Source organism: Coregonus lavaretus (assembly GCF_964263955.1).
Source record: "Coregonus lavaretus genome assembly, chromosome: 27".
NCBI classification, from domain to species: domain Eukaryota; kingdom Metazoa; phylum Chordata; class Actinopteri; order Salmoniformes; family Salmonidae; genus Coregonus; species Coregonus lavaretus.
In genome coordinates this window covers 8,364,481-8,388,621 of record NC_140014.1, presented here as the reverse complement: position 1 = coordinate 8,388,621, position 24,141 = coordinate 8,364,481, and the positions used below count along the sequence as shown (strand labels likewise).

The window sequence follows — 24,141 nt, the reverse complement described above, 5'->3', positions numbered from 1 at the left end:
ATTTCTGCATATAGACACATGCACATGGAAACAGCAAAAACATCCACGGCTTCCTTCCACGTGTAATGAACAGTTAATGTGTGATGGTGGTGGTGGTGGAAAAAGCAGGATTTGTTTGGTCATTGGTAGTGTGATATGTTCGAAGGAGACGTCGACCCTGTGCAGGCTAAACTGCATGATTTTTTTGCCCCTTGCAATTTGAGACACATTTCCCCCACAGCCTTTGATCTACATTTTTGGCAAAGAGAAAATCTCTCTCTCGTTATCACGCTGAATTGCGTGTATTTCGATTAAATTAAATGACTTCGAATTTGTGCCGTTGAAAAATTGCATTGTCCCTAAAGAGAGCCTGTAACTGTTAGGTAGATATTAGAGCAAATTCAACTGCTTCTTCAGCCACCACCATTTTGTTTTATTCTATGTAATTTTGTGTAGATATTCTATCTGTTTCTCCTCAGGCTATCACCAGAGGTCGGATCTTTAGGAATCGGAGATAAAAGTACAGAAAGCTCACTACTGTTTTCACTCTCCATCTTACTCGTATTCTCACACACACACACATGCACGCGCGCACACACACACACACACACACACACACACACACACACACACACACACACACACACACACACACACACACACACACACAGAGAGAGAGAGAGATGAAACACTTATAAACACAAACACATAAACATACTCTGCACATTGCACACACCGGTATCAAGAAAGATTATTGTAAAATCAAAGGGAGATTCTGAGCGGCCTTGCAGGCAGACGGCGTCAGGGTTTAATGGTGAACGTATCAAGTCACACATGGAATAGCTGCGACGCATAGAGAATGTTGAGGACTTTTCACATGAATAACACTGTAATGTTGCCTAGAGGTTTGGAGTGGGCTGATATGGAAAGCATGTGTTTGTTTGGAACTTATTAAGAAGGGGACTGAGCATTGGATTATTTGAAGTCCAAGCTCAAATGTGTGGGTTTTTGTAGAGGGTTTTAGCCATTCTTATTGCATTTTATGAAGAGAGTAAATATGTGCATTCTGTCATTTCTGTGTGTGAATGCATGTCAGCGAGAGGTGTGTGTTTACAAAGGACTTTGTTGGGTAAATACTTTGTGTGTGTGTCTGGCTTACATAATGTGGCCTACATAATGTGGCCTACACACGTATGTGTGTGTTTGTGTGTGTATGTGTGTGTGTAAAAATGTGCACGTGCACATGCTTGCGTATGTGTGTGTGTGTGTGTATATATGAGCCCATGCATGTGTGTGTGTTACAGAGAGGAGGAGGAGGAGATTTGGTATTTTTCTCTTCCACCTCTCCCTGCTATCACATCCCCCATTTTAACTGGTTTGCAGCAGAGTTTCTCTCCTCCATGGTTTGGTAATCTGATGGAGAGATTAGCACATAGGCAGCATTTGGCCGGATTATGATCTCATTACAAATGACTGGTGCTTCCCCAGCCCCTGTTGTACGTGTTAATGTGGCATTACACAGATTTCAGTCTATTTTTGTCAGCCATTTTGTAAGCAATCGACTACTCGTAGGACGAACAGATTTTATTTAATTCATCTTATGAATCGCATGTTTTTTTGTGGGCAGCTGCTGGCATAGCTAGGCACATGTCTTTGTGTTCTATTCCAAAACAATTGTTTCGTAAACTCCCCTTTCATTTAATTGAATACATTTATAATACTGTATGCGGTTCTTTTTATTTATTTTTTATTTCTTAATCTTGACATGACAACTGGTTTTTGTGAAATCCTCTAGTATTTTAGCAAATATGTTGGCTCTATTTTTATAAATATTTATCCAATTTATTAAGGAAATTAATGCATGTTGAATTTTTGTAGGCCTACTCTAAAATGTAGAAATATTAGCATTAAGGATAATACGCTTTTTGATTGCCCATGGTTAAATATAAAGATGTTATGTAAAGCTAAACCATCATTGTATGATTGCATCCTTTCAGCAAATAGGCCTATGGTTTAATATTACATGCTGATTTTGCGACAGATTTTATGTTAATCTACAGTGCCTTCAGAAAGTATTCATACCCCTTGATTTATTCCACATTTTGTTGTGTTACAGCCTAAATTCTAAATGGATTAAATCTTTTTTTTCTCTCCACCATCTACACAATACCCCATAATGACAAAGTGAAAACATGTTTTTAGAAATGTTTGCAGATTTATTGAAAATGAAATACAGATATATCTAATTTACATAAGTATTCACACCCCTGAGTCAATACTTTGTAGAGTCACCTTTGGTGGCGATTACAGCTTTGAGTCGTCTTGGGTATGTCTGTATCAGCTTTGCACATCAGAATTTCTGGATTTTCTCCCATTCTTCCTTGCAGATTTTCTCAAGCTCTGTAAAGTTAGATGGGGAGTGGCGGTGAACAGCAATCTTCAAGTCTTAACACAGATTTTCAATGGGATTCAAGTCTGGGCTTTGGCTGGACTTTCACATTCTTGTTCTGAAGCCATTCCAGCATTGCTTTGGCTGTATGCTTGGGGTCATTGTCTTGTAGGAACGTAAATCTTCACCCCAGTTTAAGGACATTTGCACTCTAAAGCAGGTTCTCATCAAGGATTTGCCTTTATTTGGCTCTATTCATTGTTCCCTCTATCCTTACCAGTCTCTCAGTCCCTGTTTCAGAAAAGAATCCCCATAGCATGATGCTGCCACCACCATGCTTCACGGTAGGGATGGTGTTAGACGGGTGATGAGCTGTGCCTGTTTTTCTCCAGACATAGCGCTTTGCATTCAGGACAAAAAGTTACATTTTTGTAACATCAGACCACATAATATTTTGCGTTATTCTCTCAGAGTCTTTCACATGCCTTTTTGCAAACTCCAGGCGTGCTGTCATGTGCGTTTTTCTCAGGAGTGGCTTTCGTCTGGCCACTCTCCCATAAAGCCCAGATTGGTGAAGTGCTGTAGTGACTGTTGTCCTTCTGGCAGCTTCTCCCATCTCAGCCAAGGAACTCTGTAGTTCTTTCAGAGTGGTCATTGGGTTCTTGTTCACCTCCCTGACCAAGATCCTTCTTGCCCGGTTGCTCAGTTTGGTCAGACAGCCAGCTCTAGGCAGAGTCTGGGTAGTTCCATATTTTTTCAATTTCCCAATGATGGAAACCACTGTGCTCTTGGACACTTCCCCAGATAAATGCCTTATCACAATTCTATCTCAGAGATCTACTGACAGTTCCTTGCACTTCATGGTATAGTTTCTGCTCGGACATGCACTGTCAACTGTGGGATCTTATATAGACAGCTGTGTTTCTTTCTAAATCATGTCCAAACAATTGAATTGCCCACAGGTGGACTCCAATCAAGTTGTAGTGACATCTCAAGTATGATCAAAGGAAATTGGATGCACCTGAGCTCAGTTTGGAGTGTCATAGCAAAGGGGTGTGAATACTTATGCTAAAATTTCTAAAAACATGTTTTCACTTTGTCATTATGGGATATTGGGCGTAGATTGGGTGAGAAAATAAATACATGTAATCCATTTTGAATTCAGGCTGTAACACAACAAAATGTGGAAGAAGTCAAGGGGTGTGAATACTTTCTGAAGGCACTATATGTAGCTGTAGTATCGTGCCGATCCACTGCAGTTCATGTGGCTTGTGCTGTACAAATATTCACACTAATATATTCTCGACTCATCCTAGATATTATTCCTTATGCTCTCCTGTATGAAAAACATACCTTTTTGATATTAGTCTTTCAGTTTAAAACAGTCCAGCAAATTACTTATTTATATCCATAAAGCAATTTCAAATGATGTCATCAAGGTTTGTAGTTGAACTGATTGCAGATGATTCTGGACTACACATCTCTGAGCCTATATGGCAATACAAATACAGCAGCTTTATCGACATCTCTAATGCATGGACAGACGCTGTGCACTGTCGCCTTGCCCAGATAAGCTCAACTAGCTTTAACTGACTGGAGAGTAGAATGGGAATTGCCTTGCATTATACGCTATGTCACATTCTGCTCTGATGTCTGATACAGCTGGATGTGTAGGTGGATAGGAAGACATTTTCAAGCGACTGGGTATGTGAGTGTGTGTGTGTGTGTGGGTGTGTGTGCAGAATGTAAATGTGTGTGTGTATGTATGAATAAAGCATGTGTGTGTGTATGTGTGTTTGTGTGTTTGAAACGAGCAGTACGGTAGGAGGGGGGAGGTGAGAGTAGCCATGTCCCTCGCTCTGGCACATGCCATAGAGCAGCTCGGCAAAATGGCTGATGGCAGCATGTGGTATTGTGTCTGCTGGAGCATGAAGTGCACCGCCTACTCATAGTGAGCTCTGTTTGCACACACGCATCCCAGCTCCTCGTAAGCACACACACACACACAATGACATACACATTGTGTTGAAGCTTTCACCTGATTAAAACAGTATCTCTATTGTATTTTTAACTACAGAGCTAAGCAGTCTCAATCTGTATCAAATAGGGGGAAATAGCGATGCCTTTTTAGTTTTGATATAGTGTGTGTGTGTGTGTGTGTGTGTGTGTGTGTGTGTGTGTGTGTGTGTGTGTGTGTGTGTGTGTGTGTGTGTGTGTGTGTGTGTGTGTGCGTGCGTGCGTGCGTGTGTGCATATGTTTATGTGCGTATGTGTGTGTGTGACAATTCCAGTGCGTGACAGAGTAGTTCATTGTGGACAGATCGATGACCTTGACTCTCAGTGGGTTAGACACTGATGTGCTCCAATGACCAGAATATCAGTTTCAGTTTCATTAGCGAGAGCAGACTGACTGAGTGGTTTGTGTGTTTGTGTGTGTGTGTGTGTGTGTGTGTGTGTGTGTGTGTGTGTGTGTGTGTGTTCGTATTTATCAAATAGTAAATATTTTTAGAAGATAGTTTAATGTGCCACTTGGTGCTAAGTATCCTAAAATGGTTAATCTGGCTATTTGTCTATAGTGGCCTAAATGGTCTCCACACAGCTAGTTAAATCTTACACAGCTTCTCCCCTGAATTAAGGGGAGAAAAACCTGCCCTCCCCAAACACAACACAACACAACAGTCAGAGAGGATACTGGGGTGTCTTCATTAATGCAGACCGTAGCAAAATGTTTCGTAACGGAAAACCTTTTGCTACGAGATTGAGAGTTTCTGTTCAGGTAGGTCCCTCCTGATTTTGTTCTGTTTGGTTTAGTTTGGTTCCTAATGAATACACCCCTGATGTTGAGGGGGACCAACCGCTTGACTGACACATATCGCATCTCTGACAGAGCTTCCTCAAACTTCTCTCTGCCTATGCATCATTCTGCATTCAGCATGACCCAATTTCCCCCCTCTGTCTTCCATCCTCCTCTTTTTCTCAAATAAATCGCTTAGTGACCTACTTGTGATTTTGCACCATTTTCTCATGTTCACGTATTATTCAGTATTATTCAGTAGTATTCAGTATTATTCAGTATTACTCAGTAGTATTCTGCTGAACAATATCATACGAAATTACATTTGTGCCAATAAGATTATTGATATTATCGGCACAAGTGTAATTCAATAATGTCAAAGAATATGTTTAAAAAAGAGGACAAATGAACAGGATTTGATTGTGTGTTGAATAAAAAAACAACAACATTATATTTAATCATTTAAATCTATTATCAGCTTTATTAAAAATGCTGAAATAACATTTTCGATTGTTTATCTGGTCTTTTATAGCTTAGTTGGTAGGGCATGGCGCTTGTAAAGCCTAGGTAGTGGGTTTGATTTCTGGGACCACCCATATGTAAAATGTACTGTATGCACACATGACTGTAAGTAGCTTTGGATAAAAGCGTCTGCTAAATGGCATATATTATCTGGAAATTGTTGTGCAGTTACAGCTTACATTTTTATGCATAGGCAATACATTATCCCCTTCCCATAAAACTGTATGTTTCAGATTTGTAATTACAACACATGGTTCATGGACGATGTCTTTTCTGAGTAACACATAGAATAACGGCCCTACTTTTAATAATAACAGTATGTCATAGTGATTGTGGGGATAAGGTAAATCAATTTTGCAGCCTAGTTAAGCAGAAAGAAGAGTGGCAATTTTTTTATAATGAGCGCCGCTTAATTCAATGGGCCACATAACATTGATAACTCGGTTAGGTCTGCACCAGTTGGTATTGGAGATGCTGTTTTTATTACTGTTCGTTTTAAAAAGCCATCACATAAAAGCGCTGGGGATGCTACCAGTAGCTACCACCAACAGTGGTTTTCAAGTAGGTTAATGTGTTTTTAAATTGTAGTAGGCCTATATTGTTCAAGAGTATGCTCTACTAGGCTAATTTTAGAGGGACATGGGGCATTTCTTGGCTAAACCAAAACAAAAGCCTACTGTATATATAATTTATTGCTACAGATATTAATGAATGTGTGATAGGTGTGATTGGTGGCAGAGAAACAAAACCAGAGTGTACAGTATCTAACAGTCACACCGTGATGATACAGTTTCACCCTGCCATTGTGTATTTTGACATGTATGCATGTGTGTGTGTGTTTGTACAGTGTGTGAGTTCGTGCACGTGTATGCTTGTGTGTGCACGTGTGTATACGTTTGTACGTGCTCGCGTGTGTGCATGTTTGTGTGTGTGTGAGTGTGTGCATGTGTGTGTGATAGATTGAGGCTCCTTCCACTATACCGTTTACCAGTCCCGAGGAGAAAAGAGGAGAGGAGAGGAGAGGAGAGGAGAGGAGAGGAGAGGAGAGGAGAGGAGAGGAGAGGAGAGGAGAGGAGAGGAGAGGAGAGGAGAGGAGAGGAGAGGAGAGGAGAGGAGAGGAGAGGAGAGGAGAGGAGAGGAGAGGAGAGCACTGGGGACACGGTCAACTCTGATTGATTGGAATCAGACTCCACGTGACGGCAAATCATTTTCATCCATTAAATATCTATCTCTCTCTGTCCATCCATACTCATCCTTCTCCTCCCTTGTTCTATCGCTTGCTCTGGTTTTTCCTCAAAGTATTCTGTGTGTGTGTGTCATTTCCTACTTCTCAATAACGGTAGTTGCACAAACTATCTAGCTATACTGTATGAACAACCGATCTAGTTGATTTGGAATGTCTTTGGTGTCAACTGCATTTGATTGGTACTGTTTTGCTGCATTGGTATGATGAGCCCAATCCATTAGTAATTTATGATACACTTTCATCTCCCCCTCTCTGTAGGGATTCCACTATAGAGATTCTCTCATGTTTTACCATGAGTGTTCAAGCTCAAGGGTATTTCTTCTTCTGCCCCTAAAGAATGGAACACAAAAACACTGGCCTACATCTTTTCTCTCTCTCTCTCGCTCTCTCTCTCGCTCTCTCTCTCTCTCTCTCTCTCTCTCTCTCTCTCTCTCTCTCTCTCTCTCTCCCTCTCTCCCTCTCTCCCTCTCGCTCACGCTTTCTCTCTCTCTCGCTCTCTCTCTCAACATGGCTTTCAACTCAATGTAGAGCTCTGCTTCAGGGTGAATTTGCTATTTATTTCAGAAGACAGAAATACAAAAAAGGACGATATAGTGTTTTGTTGCTCCCTCTCTCTCCTCTCCTCTTTTCTGCTCTCCACATCACTGTGCACTTTCTTCTTCTTACTCAGGCCTAGCAGGTTCCTCTGTCCCAGGGGTGATCGCACAGACAGAGTATGGAAGGATGGATGGGTAATGGGCGCTGGGGGTTGGGTGGTTTGGCGGGTGGGGGGGAGGGTGCAGGAGTAATTTCTAGACCATCGAAATTCCTTGGTATGTGTAGTCCATCGGAATTGTGCACACACGCACACATGCATGCACGCGTATGCACACACACACACACACACACACACACACACACTTGCTTACTCTGTGGTATTAAACCCACATGGTATTTTAGTTTGTGGTTAATTGTACTATACAATCATCATAGTTTGTGCACAAAATCCCAAGGTCTGTGTGTATTTCATACAGAGAAGAAATCCATCTAGTATTTGCTATATGTCCTGTATAATTTCTACTGGAGCGGGTCAGCTGGACAGTGATTGGCTTGGCCTGGGAGGAAAAGTTTACCCTAACAGCAGGCTCAGAGTCTGTGTGAGGAGAGGGGAGTGAGTCACTAAAAAGGATTTCACCCAAAGCCTCTTTCCAAAGGGGAGGGAGGGATGGGGAGAGGAGGGAGGGATGGAGGGATGGGATATTGGATGACACGAGGTCCAGATTAACCCTAATCCCAGGACTGGTGCTCCATGCTGGGTTTAGGTGAGGAAACCAGTCTGTAGGAAGGCAGCCACGCCAGGTGGTCATGATGGGGTTAAAACCAGGGCGGGGGATCGGGGGAGGCAGGGAGTTGCTAGGGAAGAAAGAGAGGGGGGAGGTCGGTGTGTGTGTATGGTGGGTGAGTGTGCGTGTGTACTTCGATGTGTGTGTATGTGTGTGTGTGTAGGCAGCAGGGTGAGGAGTGGTGACAGTGGCACATGCCTCTGGTGTCTGTGGGATTATGCACAGGGTGTAATCTGCCCTGTGTATGTAGGGCAAGAGTGGCTTAGCCGGGCCATTCTTAGCACGGGTCGATTGGGTTCGAGTTTGGGGAGGGGCAATGGGCTCTCCCCCTCTCTATAGATATGGGCAGGCCCATAGTAACCCGCTATGTTCCATTGCCATTGTACACAAGCGCAGAGCACTCATGCATGCTTGCAGTCCATTACCGTACACTCGGTTGGTGTGAGCGGTTGGCTAAACTTGCTGAATTGTAGGCTGCTTGGTACGGGATAGTGATCTTGATCTGCCATAGACTTCCCTCCTCCTCTCCCTTTCCCTCTCTCTCTCTCTCTCTCTCTCTCTCTCTCTCTCTCTCTCTCTCTCTCTCTCTCTCTCTCTCTCTCTCTCTCTCTCTCTCTCTCTCTCTCTCTCTCTCTATCTAGCTATCTATCTATCTCAGAGGCAGCGAGATGTCACGCGGGTGTCACACCTACAAGGTCACCTTGTGCCGCTACTGTACCGACTGCTTCTGAATGTACTTACTTCTTGCAAGTGAGAGTTAAGACTACACATGACCTGGACAGAGCCCAGAATACACTCCTCTGTACCTATTGTGTCATTCAAAGAGCTTCCTGTCTCTCTCACACTCTGTCATAGGTCACTTCCTGTTTCTCGACTCCGTTAAACATTCCTTACTCAGATCAAACAATGTACGAGATAAGGCCTTCACCCCCCTGATTCATTTCACACATACTGTACGTCCTTGTGTTTGAATAGCCTGTTTCTAGTTCTCTCTCTCTCTCTCTCTCTCTCTCTCTCTCTCTCTCTTCTCTCTCTCTCTCTCTCTCTCTCTCTCTCTCTCTCTCTCTCTCTCTCATGCGGCTAGCCTAAACACCTCTATGAAATTTGAAGATACAATATCATCAAGTAGAATGAGCCATGATGACGTAAGGCCCTATTTGATCTCATAATGTGACCTGGAAAAACCCCTGTCCTTAAAGACATAAAGTCAGTAGGTCACCTGAGGCAATAAATAGGCAAAATTCTCACGTGTCAGGGTAACTGATTATTTTGGATTTGATCAACTTTGCATATTTTGCCAATCACGTCTATGTCACCACGGCAGTGCCTAGGAAACACTCTGTCAGAGAGTCACATTACATTATTAAGCACAGACATCATCAGTCCCTTTGTTTATTGGTGCCGACCGTGCCACAATCCCACCTGCCCAGGAAGAGGAGAGCTCTTTAGAAACAGCGAGTGAGGTGGTGTGATTGGTGATTTATAATTTTAATGAAGGCCCTCAGCAGTGTGACTAGCAAAAGCAACAATTACGCCAAAGTGTCAAACAGTTTGCTGCCTTTTTCAAATGCTAGTTAGAATCAGTTGTGGAGTCAAGAGGCAAAGATGAAAGAATGGCAGTAGTGGCCTATCTGTTTCTGACACACCTGGGGCCCATTCCTTATTCCCTTTAGAGTTGTTAAAAGTAGTGCACTATATGGGAAATAGGGTGCCATTTGGGACGCACACCTAGACTGACACATACTGTAGGTAGTCTCACTAATAATCAAATGGGGAAGCATGCTCACAAAGTATCTGACACCACACACACTAAATCAAATGCCCCAAACGATGCACCCATGTACACACACACACACATAACCCCAAACCTGTTTTCGTCTGAATGAGACGCTAGGTTTTTTACAACTTATATAACCACCACTGCAATCAAACAGAATGGATGAGCCATTGAGTTCAGTGGGTTTGTTTATTCCAGGTCATTTGGTAATCTCTTTGATGCTCAGCCCAGATCTGCATAACCGCTTCTCCTGACTGACAACAGCTGCCGTGTTTTTATTTCTTCCTCGCTCTCCTGGGACCTCATTTATCAAAGGTGCATGCGCACAAAAAATACTCTAAACCTTGCGTGCGCCAGTATTCCCGTAAAGGTTGGTATTTATCAATGTTGAACTTGAAGAGGAAATGTGCGTATATCCACGTAAATCTCAGAACATGCGTGGCTGATAAAGCAGATGCATTTGATAAAATGATGAAACAGATGCATTTTCCATTGGTAAGGAGATCACATAGTAGCATGTGTTTCTTTGAGTTTTATTATATGGGCCTGAATCATAATCATATTTTCTGACATTACTGGTTTATTCCTGTTACACAACAAATATTAGGATACCATTTATAAATATACCAGTAGCCTAGACAGGATGGGTAGGCTGTAGTATTGCTAAATGGCATAATGGCATATTATTATTATTATTATTATTATATTGCTGTGAGATAGGAGCGCGACATCATAGCCTATTTAATCTACAGTAAGAGCCTATACCAAGAAAGGAGACAGAAATACAAACAGCTATTGACAAACTAAATATTGAACAACAATTATTATTTTGCGTAGTGTTTGCTGTAGCATTTACTTTTAAATTGTTTGAATAGACAATCAATCATGCAGAATGTGCGGCCAGTGTTTGGCACTCACTCTATAGGCGGCATGCATTTTTTGTTTGAAAAAGTAACTTCAAAAGATTAAAACATTCTGCCCACACCTCTACAGAAATGTGATCAAATTTGCTTATTTTAGAAACAGACATGGCCCAGTTCCAAAATGTCCAAATCATACAGCAAATTAAGATGTTTTTGTTAGGTGAATAGAGGGCGTTTTCCAGGCAGGGTTTTAGCGCTCGTTTATGAGCACACAAATATAATATGGTTCTGATTTATCAATGAAAACATGCGTATTTATACCATGGCATTGTTGAATACTTGTCTCTGATTGGCTTGAAGGGCATTATAGAGCGTGCATTATTTCCCTATAACGCAATGTATATTTGCACGGTAGAATTCAATGGCTATAGTTCATTCTTACATTTTCTATGTTTGAGCTGCTTTTGAAAGCAAAAGTCAAATTGAAAATATTATTGGCATTGTTGAATTAGATTTTCATAATGGCAAGCTAGGAATTATGGTTTGGTTAGCTAAACTAGCAAGTCTGTTTGTTTGGTTACCCCGGCAACAACTCTAGTAAACTTGCTAGCTACTTCAGTGGATGTTGAACACATTTCTACTGGCAAATTAACACATTTCTAGCAGCAAATGTGTTAAATGATGGTATAAAAGGGATAATCAACTCGGGGCTCTATGCGTTCTCTGGGAAATAATGGAACGCTGTGGAAGGTCAGTTCCACTCCGTGTCGTTCATTATTTTCCATAGAACGCATAGCCCCTCGTTGATTATCCCTTACATGTTGCATAGAACAGTTTGAGAAATCCCAATAATTTGTGGCGCACGCAAATCCTAGAATCTATACATACGCCAACATTTTGTATGAAATGCACACACGGTTGATAAATGAGGCCTTTCCTACACAACACCCCTCCATTTTTGCCCTTCATTCCGAGTGCTCCAATCAGTCAGCATCAACAGGCTTGTGAACCTTTCACTTCTCTCCCCGTCGCTTTTCCTTCTTGCTCTATTTTAGCCTGCGCCGCCTTCCACTCACTCTCCTGGCTTTAGGTAATTACCTCAGATTTGCATCGCAAAGTCCCCCGAGCAGCCCTCAGATCCCCTCAGCTCCTCCGCAGGTGATTGAGCTTCAATATCTACCATGACAGAGAGAAAGAGAGAGAGTTATGGAGAGGGTGATGTGATGTTATTTGTGGATTACATAGCCAACCTATATGTTCCATATCCACTCTGATAGACAAAAAGAGAGAGGGGGGAGAGATAGGGGGAGAGCGGCAATTATGGAGAGGGGCGATGTGATGTTATTTGTGGAGGACATGAGGGATAGCCTTCCTACACGTTCTGTTCTCCCATGAGCAGTTTGATATATGCAGATCATATGTGATATGATTCGCTGACATAAGTAGGCTACATATGTACACTGAGTGTACAAAACATTCATTTCCATTACATAGACTCACCAGGTGAATCCAGGTGAAAATTATGATCCCTTATTGATGTCACTTGTTAAATCCATTTCAATCAGTGTAGATGAAGGGGAGGAGACAGGTTAAAGAAGGATTTTTAAGCCTTGAGACAATTGAGACATGGATTGTATATGTGTGCCATTCAGAGGTTGAATGGGTAAGACAAAATATTTAAGTGCCTTTGGACGGGGTATGATAATAGGTGCCAGGCGCACCGGTTAGAGTGTGTCACGAACTGCAACACTGCTGGGTTTTTCACGCTCAACAGTTTCCCATGTGTATCAAGAATGGTCCACCACCGAAAGGACATTCAGCCAACTTAACACAACTGTAGGAAGCGTTGGAGTCAACATGGGCCAGCATCGCTGTGGAATACTTTTAAACCATTGTAAAGTCCATGCCCCGATGAATTGAGGCTGTTCTGAGGGCAAAAGGGAGTTATATAATATACAGTTGAAGTCGGAAGTTTACATACACTTAGGTTGGAGTCATTAAAACTAGTTTTTCAACCACTCCACACATTTCTTGTTAACAAACTATAGTTTTGGCAAGTCGGTTAGGACATCTACTTTGTGCATGACACAAGTAATTTTTCCAACAATTGTTTACAGACAGATTATTTCACTTATAATTCACTGTATCACAATTCCAGTGGGTCAGAAGTTTACATACACTAAGTTGCCTGTGCCTTTAAACAGCTTGGAAATTTCCAGAAAATGATGTAATGGCTTTAGAAGCTTCTGATAGGCTAATTGACATCATTTGAGTCAATTGGAGGTGTACCTGTGAAGGTACCACGTTCATCTGTACAAACAATAGTACGCAAGTATAAACACCATGGGACCACGCAGCCATCATACCGCTCAGGAAGGAGACGCGTTCTGTCTCCTAGACATGAATGCACTTTGGTGCGAAAAGTGCAAATCAATCCCAGAACAACAGCAAAGGACCTTGTGAAGATGCTGGAGGAAACAGGTACAAAAGTATCTATATCCACAGTAAAACGAGTCCTATATCAACATAACCTGAAAGGCCGCTCAGCAAGGAAGAAGCCACTGCTCCAAAACCGCCATAAAAAAGCCAGACTACGGTTTGCAACTGCACATGGGGACAAAGATCTTACTTTTTGGAGAAATGTCCTCTGGTCTGATGAAACAGAAATATAACTGTTTGGCCATAATGACCATTGTTATGTTTGGAGGAAAAAGGGGAAGGCTTGCAAGCCGAAGAACACCATCCCAACTGTGAATCACGGGGGTGGCAGCATCATGCTGTGGGGTTGCTTTGCTGCAGGAGGGACTGGTGCACTTCACAAAATAGATGGCATCATGAAGAAGGAAAATTATGTGGATATATTGAAGCAACATCTCAAGACATCAGTCAGGAAGTTAAAGCTTGGTCACAAATGGGTCTTCCAAATGGACAATGACCCCAAGCATACTTCCAAAGTTGTGGCAAAATTGCTTAAGGACAACAAAGTCAAGGTATTGGAGTGGCCATCACAAAGCCCTGACCTCAATCCTATAGAAAATGTGTGGGCAGAAGGAGGCCTACAAACCTGACTCAGTTACACCAGCTCTGTCAGGAGGAATGGGCCAAAATGCACCCAACTTATTGTGGGAAGCTTGTGGAAGGCTTCCCGAAACGTTTGACCCAAGTTAAACAATTTAAAGGCAATGCTACCAAATACTAATTGAGTGTATGTAAACTTCTGACCCACTGGGAATGTGATGAAAGAAGTGAAAGCTGAAATAAATCATTCTCTCTACTATTATTCTGACATTTCACATTCTTAAAATAAAGTGGTGATCCTAACTGACCTAAGACAGGGAATTTTTATTAGGATTAAATGTCAGGAATTGTGAAAAACTGAGTTTAAATGTATTTGGCTAAGGTGTATGTAGACTTCTGACTTCAACTGTATAACGTAATATTAGGAAAGTGTTCCTAATGTTTTGTACAATCAGTGTATATGCGTATTAATACACTCTCAAAAGCATAGTACACTCTAAAAAGAAAAGGTTCATGGAGTATCCTTTAGGGGTTCTTCAAATTGAAACTGTGGGGGAACCCCTATAAGTTTGTCGAAGAACCCTATAAAAGGGTTCTTCAAATAACCCCTTTTAAGAACCCCTTTTAATGGTTCATCAAATAACCTTTTGAAGAAGAGTTTGGGGTTTGTTTTTTAACTAACCCCCCCCCCCCCCCTTATTATTATTAACATTATTATTAATAATAATAATAATAATGCACCTAAAATAACAACAGTAACATCATATTTTAGTTGTCAGTGTTTATTATGATTTTAGTGGCAAAGCAGAATTAAAAAATCTAAATATGAGGTAAACTCCCAGCAGAGCCTCAAGTATAATGGGTATATCCTCTGGCGTGTTGATGTTAGTGTTGATGTTCTCCGTATCCGTAGCCAGAATGATTTTGCAGTGCATGGTGATCGAACAGGTTTCCTGTTATATTCATCAGAGGTGTAAGGAGGGTGAAGTCTGTGAATCCAAATATGTTTTATTATACAGATGTTTAACAAAGCATGCACACAACAGTATTCATACCTTAGTTTTTTGTGGTAAACGTGAATGAAAAAAACTGTTTTGATAATGGTTTTCATACACATACCTTGTCCATAATGTAGAGACCTATGGGATTTTCATTGAAGTGGTAAGGGAGGAGGATGGTACATGTGATCTGCATAACATACCAATACCAATTGACATACCTTTGTATGCCTCCTCGTCTGTATACCTGCAGACACAGACACAAAAGTGAGCAGTTCAGTCATCTGCACCCAATACAGCTAGCCTTCAACATATTCTTATAGCATACATATTCTTACCTCTTTGTTGATTGATATCCATTTAATTGTGTCCATTTTCTTTTTTTAGAAAGATTTGCACAAATTTGAAAAGATTGATGTTTTCATCATAAAACAATATCAATTTAGATCATACAAGGGACAAACATTACCTTAAATTAAAGAGATCTTTACATTTTTCAGTTAAGTGCCTGCACCTGCTGTCCTTTCAAATTCAAATCCAAATGTTTCAGTTGGGCAGTTAGGTTCCTGCAAGAACCCCCACCCACTAAGGAGGTTCCTCGATTAACCCCACCTCCTATGGCATTCTTGGAAGAACCTTTTGGGGTACATTTTCAGTGCCTAGAAGCCTAAGGTTCTTCAAAGAACTTTGAGGATCTTAGAAGAACCCTTGTTGAACCCCTCATTTTTTTTTTGTATACTTAGTAAAGCTCTCTCACTGCCTGAGACAGCTACTTAAAAGCAATTATGAGTCAATGTACAGGTATGTTCTCATGGTTTGTGATTGTAACATCTAGGTGAACAAATTAAATAAGGTCTTGTGATTGAAATATTTCATCTTCTTCCTTGTATAATGGTAGTTTTAGTTTATCTTCAGAGGCTACACATTATGAAGAGAGCACAAGAAGGAATTCCACCCTCTCCTTGAAGAAAAAGGTCATTCTAAAGGTTATTCCAGCAAAATGTATGGCAAGCTTGTTATTGACAAAGTGTCCAATGTCAAAATACATACTAGTTTTGGAGCTCTTGATTTCCTAACAAAATAAGAAGGGTGGCTAAAACAGCTTAACACAAAATGGGTCTGATGATGGACTTTTCTGCCTCACCCATTATCCCCTTGTTTTTGAGAGAAACCCACAGAGCACAGACTTCAATTCAACTTCTATTGGTTCAATGTAATTTCATTGAAATGTGTGCCTGGTAGGAACATCAGTGGCCATATCATAATCCACAAGTCTGTTACAAAGGGATTTTTTTGTTGTTGCCGGCGATCCAATTTACTTTACACTATACACAGGTACCGGCACTGGAGCAATAATAAGCCTAAACTATAAACAGTGGAAGAAAATGCATGGTTATTTTATTTTAATAACCATGCATTTTCTTCCAGTGTTTAAAGTTTAGGTCTATTATTGCTCCGCAGACACAACATTTTCCAGATTTGAATGCTCAACCATTTATCTTTCGTTTCAAATATTTAATCCACTAGTCTTTGAATCCTCCTATATTCACCAAGAACCGTCACTCATGCAAATGTTAGTGCCATTTTGTTTAGGAGATTGGTGAAATAATTTTCAAGATTAAACCCAAACATAAAACACATTAATTACTTGATTGGAAATTACTAAAGAAAAAAAAATCGAGTCTGCCTTTGCCCTTTGCTGCATTTAAACAGATGCACCGCCCTGAACTAACCCGCAGAATGAGCGATGGAGGATGGTGAAAAGCTCATTTGCATGCTGAACGGCGTTCTTAATGTGGATATTTATTTAAATTTAATTTATTTCACGCACACACTGCACTGTAGGCTTTTGTGCCAAAGTCATATTAACCCCTGCCTAGTTATTATTCAGTGCACGACGTCCCGCACGCACGTTGAATATTCATGTTGATAGCCATTCGCTGTCGTTTTACTCCTCCCATATCCCAACGCAACAGCGGCGCGACGCAGGGCAATGGAGACTGTCAAAGTACAGAAGAAGCTATATTTACTGTTATTCGCTAAAGCACAAATACTTGTCGCTTGGCATCTTCTTTTCATTGTGTCACTCGCTGTCGCAGACATGGCAGACACAACAGCCATGCCCACCAAAGACTGCGCTCTGAAAGGAAGGGAGGAAAAAATTGTCGTGGCAGGTAAATGAAATCACGTCTCTCGTAAAACTACCTCGTGCCACAGAATATGTTTGTTTACAAGTCCTCCGGACACAGCAAAGTCAGATGACGATGCACACACTGGTTTAAAGTTTTCCATGATTGTCATATGACTTTTATAAGTTAATATATGGTTATTCACCTCTCTGGTTCAACCATTGGCATATGGGTTTAACGACCAATGAGGGGTGGTCCTGAGCCTAGTTTTGTGACGTATTAGGCTACGCCTTATCAGTCATAGCCAAAGTTATCCCAAGCTATTTACTGTATCACTTTATAATGCACATAGTTTGCCCTCAGATCATTGAAAGTGTTGTTTGATTTGGTCTGGACAAAATATTTTTGGGACAAAGTAGCCTTTGCAAACTTTCCCCTCCACTGTGGTGTAATTCTTTAGGGGTATTCATTTTAGATAATTTGAGTGAGTTTAATGCTTATGAGAGTATGTGCTTGGATGGTGTCTATAACTATTTATCTAACTTGTGTTTGTAATAAGCATAATCACCAATTTCAAGATTCCAACCGCATAAATCTGCACACAATGTGACAAATCAGATTGTTGGCATTGATTATGCAATGCGTCATCCATCCTGAGATTGCAAAGAGGATGATTTTGAGGTCCGGTTGGACCCCCCCCCCCCCCCCCCCCCCCCCCCTCCCCGCCAACTAGCTGCTTACTGCATGGCCTTGAGCACCACACCCAAAGCATTTTGGGTAACTCTGCAGCCCACTGCAGCGTCCAGGGGCCCATCTGTGCATTATGCGCATGAGAAGCTCCGCCCTGTCGTAAATTCCCGGGCCGTCTGTCGGAGCAGCTCGGAGACACCGCATGGCGGAAATCTGTTCCTCCCCTAGTCACCGTGGGGGGGTTGGGGGGGGGAGGGGAGGGGGACTGAGAGAAGGACGCCCTGTTCCTGGCCAACTTGGTCCTAAATATGTCATGGCCCGTTTTCACAAAGGTTCTCAGATTAGGAGTGCTGATCTAGGATCAGGTCCCCATGTCCATGTAATCATATTCATTATGATCTAAAAGGCAAAACTGATCCTAGATCAGCACTCCTACTCTGAGAACCTTTGTGAATATAAGCCCGAGGCTTGTAGCTCAGCAGTAGAGCGTTTGCTTCGCATGTACTGCACGAGATTTATCCATGGTTGATGGTTCAATCCTCAGAATATATCCTAATCGTGGTCTTGTTGCTTGTAGGCGTTAACCAGAAACACCTAGCATTAGGATGGACGGACAGGGTGTCACTACTATCCTAAGTCAGACTTTAATTTGGGGCCTTCATGGAGGGAAGTGCACATAGGCTATAGTGGTGTGAATGTCTACACACTGTGCATTGCCGCACTTGCCTAACTTCCGTTCTCTGAAAGGAACTTGTAATGTAATTGATCTGATGTAGGCTATTGACCAACATTTGGCCTGTCAATGCAGGGAAGTCATGTTTCCTACATGGTGTCAATATCCCTGATATGACCCAGTCTCTACTCAGTGTCCCAGGTGGTCTCCCATCCAGGTTCTGACCAGGCCCAAGCCTGCTTAGCGTCAGATGACAGACAGCAGAGGGAATGACTAATTGGTTTGTATTTGGTTTGATATGGCATCATAGGAATAGCCTCTGACAGGCAGGATATAGCCTTCTGTAGAGAAGGAGTCATAACTGAGGAAGAATCCACATGCTTTTGTTTTGGAATAGAAACTACCTTAACACGGTTTGCTCTTTGGTTTTCCCTGTAGCCTAGTGTATTTGTCTTTTCTTCAGTATTCTGTAGCAGCTCCATCTTGCTGACTGTAGCAGTCAAGATCAATTGGGTGATGGGGCGGGAGTCCTCTCCATAGCAACCGGAAATGGTTGCTAGGATACACATTGTATGGGACGCATGGGGGATGAATGTTCTGACAGTCTGTGGTCTCCCCTTCTCCCTCACTGAATAAATGTTAGCACAAACTGGCCCACGACCCTAGTTTTCCCACTTAATGCTGTCTCGCCATGGCTGAGCTAGCGAAAGCCGGTCGCTTTTAATGCTTTGCTACTAGTGACCCATTGCAAATAGCTTTTTGGAACTTTTTCAAATATGCTGACCGTGTAGGTATACCAATGACTATTCTTACTCACAGAAAAAGATAGTATAGTATGTTTTTTCAAACTTTCAGCCACAACACTCCAAATGAAAAACCATTGAATTTGCCATGTCTTTTTTCTCACTCAGAAGAGCTCAATGCTTCACTCACCTCTTCTTTCCAATAGTTCTAAAACTACAGACCACCATCACCACCACCATATTGTCCCACCCCACCTACCTCTCCCCACAACGCCCCGCTTCGCCTCATCCCGACTTATCATCCCATGATGCTTTGCGGTGCAGCAGAGGGTCGTTGGCACCAGTAGAAAGCGCCAACCTCCGCCTCGTGCCGGACTGTCTGCCAGCCTGTGTGAGGGGACAGAGAGAGAGAGAGCGAGAGAGAGAAAGAGAGAGACAATGCCACTTGGGAGAAGTTAACCGTCTGGAATGCAACCTCTTCATCACAGCATTGGCATGGAATCCTGGATTCCCGGGAACCTGGATTCTCTCATATTTACGTGTGTGGCAGGAATCTGTTTCCGCGGACGAAAAATGCAGGAATGTCACAGTGGCACGAAAGGGTAGCGAAGAAAAACGCCAGTTCGGTGACGGAACTGGACATAATATCTGGTAGCAAAAGAGCAAAGTTAGCCCTACCATGACCGGTGGAGAGGCTGGCTAAAGCGGGTTTTGACCGAACGTGGTAGCCGATGGTTTGCGGAGTTGTTTTATTTCTACCACCACAATTAAAAACCAAATGAGCCAACAAAAGCTGTCTGAATTCTGCTTACTACTGCTTTACGGTTTGACTGTAGGCGCTTTTCAATTTCCTCCAAAAACAAAGGACAAAGAAAACGCCCATATTTCATCCAAATCACACAAAAAATATTTTTCACACATTGTATCCTTTTGTAAGCTCACTACCACCCTCCCTTCTTTCTTTTCTCTCCCTCCTCTCCATTGTTGGCATATTCAGCCAGTTCTTTTGCCTCCTTGGTGCTATTTGTAAGGTGGGGTGTTGTTGGCAAAGGCGCCCGCTGGCATTGACGGGGGGATTGGGCTCAGTGAAAAGAGCCATCCTGGAACCGTCTGGACCTCTGCCAGGGCTCCATGGGAGAAATACCCACAGCAGAGGTTGGTGTGTGTGCTCCAAGGAGACGTAGCTTTCGTGTGTGTGTGTCTGTGTACTGTATGTGTGTAAGGGAGAGAGAGACTGATGATAGGAACATGGTGGGAGGAGAGGAGGGGGTGTGAAGAGAGAGATGGCAGGAGAATGGCAGGAACACAGAGAGAGAGGGAGAGCGATTTTGGCGCTGAGCGAGATTCTGTTGACGACCGCTATGTGTCGGCGTGTTCTTGGCCTTCTCTGTTTTTGCCTTTTTTTCCCCTTGTTTGTTTGTTTTTTCGACCCGTTCGCTTTTTGGACCGGGCGCCCGTGCCAGTGCGTTCATCTGCTGCCCAAAGGCATGGCGGTTTCGGAAGCCAAAATAATCTCGCCATCCATCCCTCTGCCACGGTCATCTGTTGCTTCTCCCTGGCGATTTTCTTTTCTCTTTTTTTTGGCATCCTACACTCCTCTTCCTCGTTTTCCTCCTACTCCTACTCCTCCCACTCCATTGCTTTCTCTGTCCTCTCCACTTATTTCTCCACTCATTTCCTTCTTGCAATACTGCGATACTGCTGTTTGCCTGTTTCTGTCTTTTTGAGAGAGGGTGGTGGGTGGCAGGGGTACGAGTGTGCCCATGAATAGGGTGGCAGGGCCAGTCTACCTACTGACTCAAGATGTGACCTGGCACGGGTGAGCGCAGTAAGACGAGTGTCTGCTTGAAGCGATCTATTTCAACATTGGGATCAGGAGTTTTTCACTATTCAGGTCAATGTCAAACATGATCCGAAATCCACTCAGATTTGACACTGACCAAAAGCAAATGCTCCCATTGCACTCTGGTGTGTGTGTGTGTGTGTGTGTGTGTGTGTGTGTGTGTGTGTGCTTGAATGTGTGTTCTCACATTCACAGCCGTTTATCCACCAACTAATATTAGTCTGTGAAGCAGTGCAAACCAGCCTGGCTCGGTGAGAGATTTACACACTAAGTCACCTCAGTCGTCTTAGCGCTAATCTGTATGCTGTTTTATTCTTTCAGTTTTAGCGCTTTCATTCCATTCCATTTATTCCATCCATATCGGCACAGTTGACATCGACGCACTGCCCCCACAACCACTTCGTATATGTAGCATATCATTTGTTTTTCAGGTTCTATTCAATATATATATATATATGTATAACAGGGGTTACAGCTTGGCATGACAGTCCATTCCACCATGTCACCAGGGTCATACAAAGACAGTGTATCTTCCACCTTTTGACCTCGTTGTTTAGCCCCAGATGGTGGGCTAAACCCTTGCCCTCGACCGAAATGGCCGCTGTTTGGTTTGGAGTAGGTGAGGGTGAGGCCAGAGGGTGGGGTTAGGAATGGGGGTCAGAACCGTTTCATCTCCTAAGTGTCTTCCAACGTTAGAGCCACCTGATCCCGCTTAGCAAGAACAGGCCGGCTTGCCAAAGCTGTCGCTAATCCGACCCATCCAGCATGCCACCGTTTCAGTTTACCTGGGGAGAGGAGGAGGGGGGAGGAGGAGAGGGGGAGGAGGGGGAGATTTGACTGGGACATCGCCTGACTAGTGCCACTTTACCCCGCTTCGCTGTGGTGACCTTTGCCCTCCTGACCTCCTTGCACTACTGTTAAGCAGCATGGCAAAGATAGGACACAAACACATACTCTCACAATGACATGTTGATGTCGCCACTCATTGGTTAGGGATCTGATGCTGTGATGTTGATGGTCTCATATGAATAATTTTCATTGAATTGCACAAAGCATTTTATACACCAAGATACTGATTGTAATTTCTCTCTCTATCTCTCTCTCTCTCTCCCCCCCCCCCCCATAGAGAAGCATGCTGTCAATGGCAACCCCACAGTGGAGCCGTTTCCAGAGGGCATGGAGACCATCATGTTTGGTAAGCCTCAATCTCTTTCAAATGACCGCTACCACTGATGACCGCTTTCACTTTTCATTGGTTCTCATTAGCTGTTGTCATATTACAGTCTTATGAACAATAGTATCAGTATTATTAGTATACTATAGTAGTAGTGTTATACGGAGGAACACAGTAGTATTGATAGAGTATGTGTTTTTGACCATCTAGGATCAGCTTACCGTCGCCAAATCCTAACCTTAACTATGAGGTAAAACCATGTCAAACTGACCTTAGATCATGTCTAAGTATGTCTCTCTCTGGGCCAGGTATGGGCTGTTTCTGGGGGCCTGAAAAGCTCTTCTGGCAGAAGCCGGGGGTGTTCTCTACCCATGTGGGCTACGCAGGGGGACACACACCCAACCCCAACTACCAGGAAGTGTGCTCAGGTAACACACACACACACAAACCCCACCCTTCTCACACACAAACACGTCTATGTACACTAGTGATGCGCGGGTCAGCTGTTTGTTCACCCGCACCCGCCCGCAATTGCCAATAACCCGTCCGCAACAGGCCGACTAAATGTGATGAAGTGAGAATCTGAGGTCGCACCCGATCCTAACCCGCAAATATAGAAAATGTGCTGTACAGTCAGAGATGCTGGAATGATTTTTTGACAGGGGCTATTTGTTATTCAACATGCCTATAATTAGATACATGCAGTTTCTCTTCTGTCATTACTTGGGACTCAATCAGATCTTCTTTAGACGACATCCAGCGGTTGTTTTGGTAGTGTTGGAGGTGGAACTGCGTAAGAGCTGTCAAATCCACAAGCGGCTCCTGGCATTATACCTAAAGCGGAGTCGCATTAAGAGAAATCCCATGCGGCCTTATTTATAAGTTGGAACACTGGAATGTGAGCTGTAATCTACACCTGATAGAAATCCTCATTATTTTGTTGAATGATTTTCAATTTGAGCGTCATTATTTCTATATAGCCTACACTTTCTCGTTCTGAACTAACGTGAGTGGGACGGGTGTAGCTTCGTGACAATGATCAAGAGCAGTGTCGGCTATCGCCGGTTAATGCTTGATCAGATTGAATCTAGATAAACTCTTGCTCACCAGAAAATATGTCATACATCGATAGAATGAATACTTAATCTGGAAAGTTCTCTTTCATCTCTGCTTCTCTCGCACAGCGAAGACATGGAACGGGAGAATATGCAATTAAAAATGGGAAAGATTTGAAATGACATCAGTTTCACCGGTTTTAAGGGATGTGAAAACGACCCAACATATTTCTGATAAGATTTCAGTTCGGCTTGTGGTTGAAATACTATCAGCTTTTTATGCTGCTGATAAAGATAGCACCTTTATAGACGGTCCCTAACCGCGCATTCGTTCTCTCCACTCCTGTTCCTGAGTCAAAATTGAAATTTGTTGAATTATTTTACTGCAAGAACTGCTTAATTCTGCAGGAGTTAATATTAAGGCTATGTGAGCGGTCAGTGTCCAGATTTCAGTTACTATTCCATTTAACCCATCTGAACAGTTCCCTTGACGTTCCATATTTGAAGTCCCTGTCTTGTGACTGTGGAAATTGTATAGCACCTCACAATCATCACACATAACATCTTTCCCAAACGTTAGTCTACTGTTCTGGCCCTCCCTTCTCTTTATTTTCAACTCTCCATTTTGCAGCTTTTCTCTTATTGAATTAAACTCAAACGTTGTCCTCTTTGCCTCAGTGGATCGACATTAACCTTTTCAGCCCAAGTTCCCAAAAGCATTTGGCAATTGGCATGTATTTGGTGAGCGTGTACAGTTAAGCCCTAAAGCTTAGGCTTACGCACTAACGCAAAATAAAGTCAAACCGTGCATCACTTATGTACACCATGTCTCTGTTAGTGTGTATGGGTGTATATGTCTGCAGTGTTTGCTTATGTATGTCTGTGCTACACCTGAGTATCTGGGCAGAACATATACTATACAGTACC

General features: G+C 42.7%; 1 protein-coding gene across 2 annotated transcripts in view; it reads left to right on the top strand.

Moving 5' to 3' along the window:
* The first annotated feature begins 16,889 nt into the window (after positions 1-16,889).
* msrab (methionine sulfoxide reductase Ab) overlaps positions 16,890-24,141 on the top strand; it is a 46,527-nt gene continuing 39,275 nt past the window's right edge. For both annotated transcript variants that reach the window (XM_084144370.1, XM_084144369.1), the window contains exons 1-3: positions 16,890-17,081; positions 22,112-22,180; positions 22,468-22,587. In XM_084144370.1, coding sequence (XP_084000496.1) covers positions 16,901-17,081; positions 22,112-22,180; positions 22,468-22,587 — 370 coding nt within the window. In that variant the 5' untranslated portion in view covers positions 16,890-16,900. The remainder of the gene's footprint in view (positions 17,082-22,111; positions 22,181-22,467; positions 22,588-24,141) is intronic.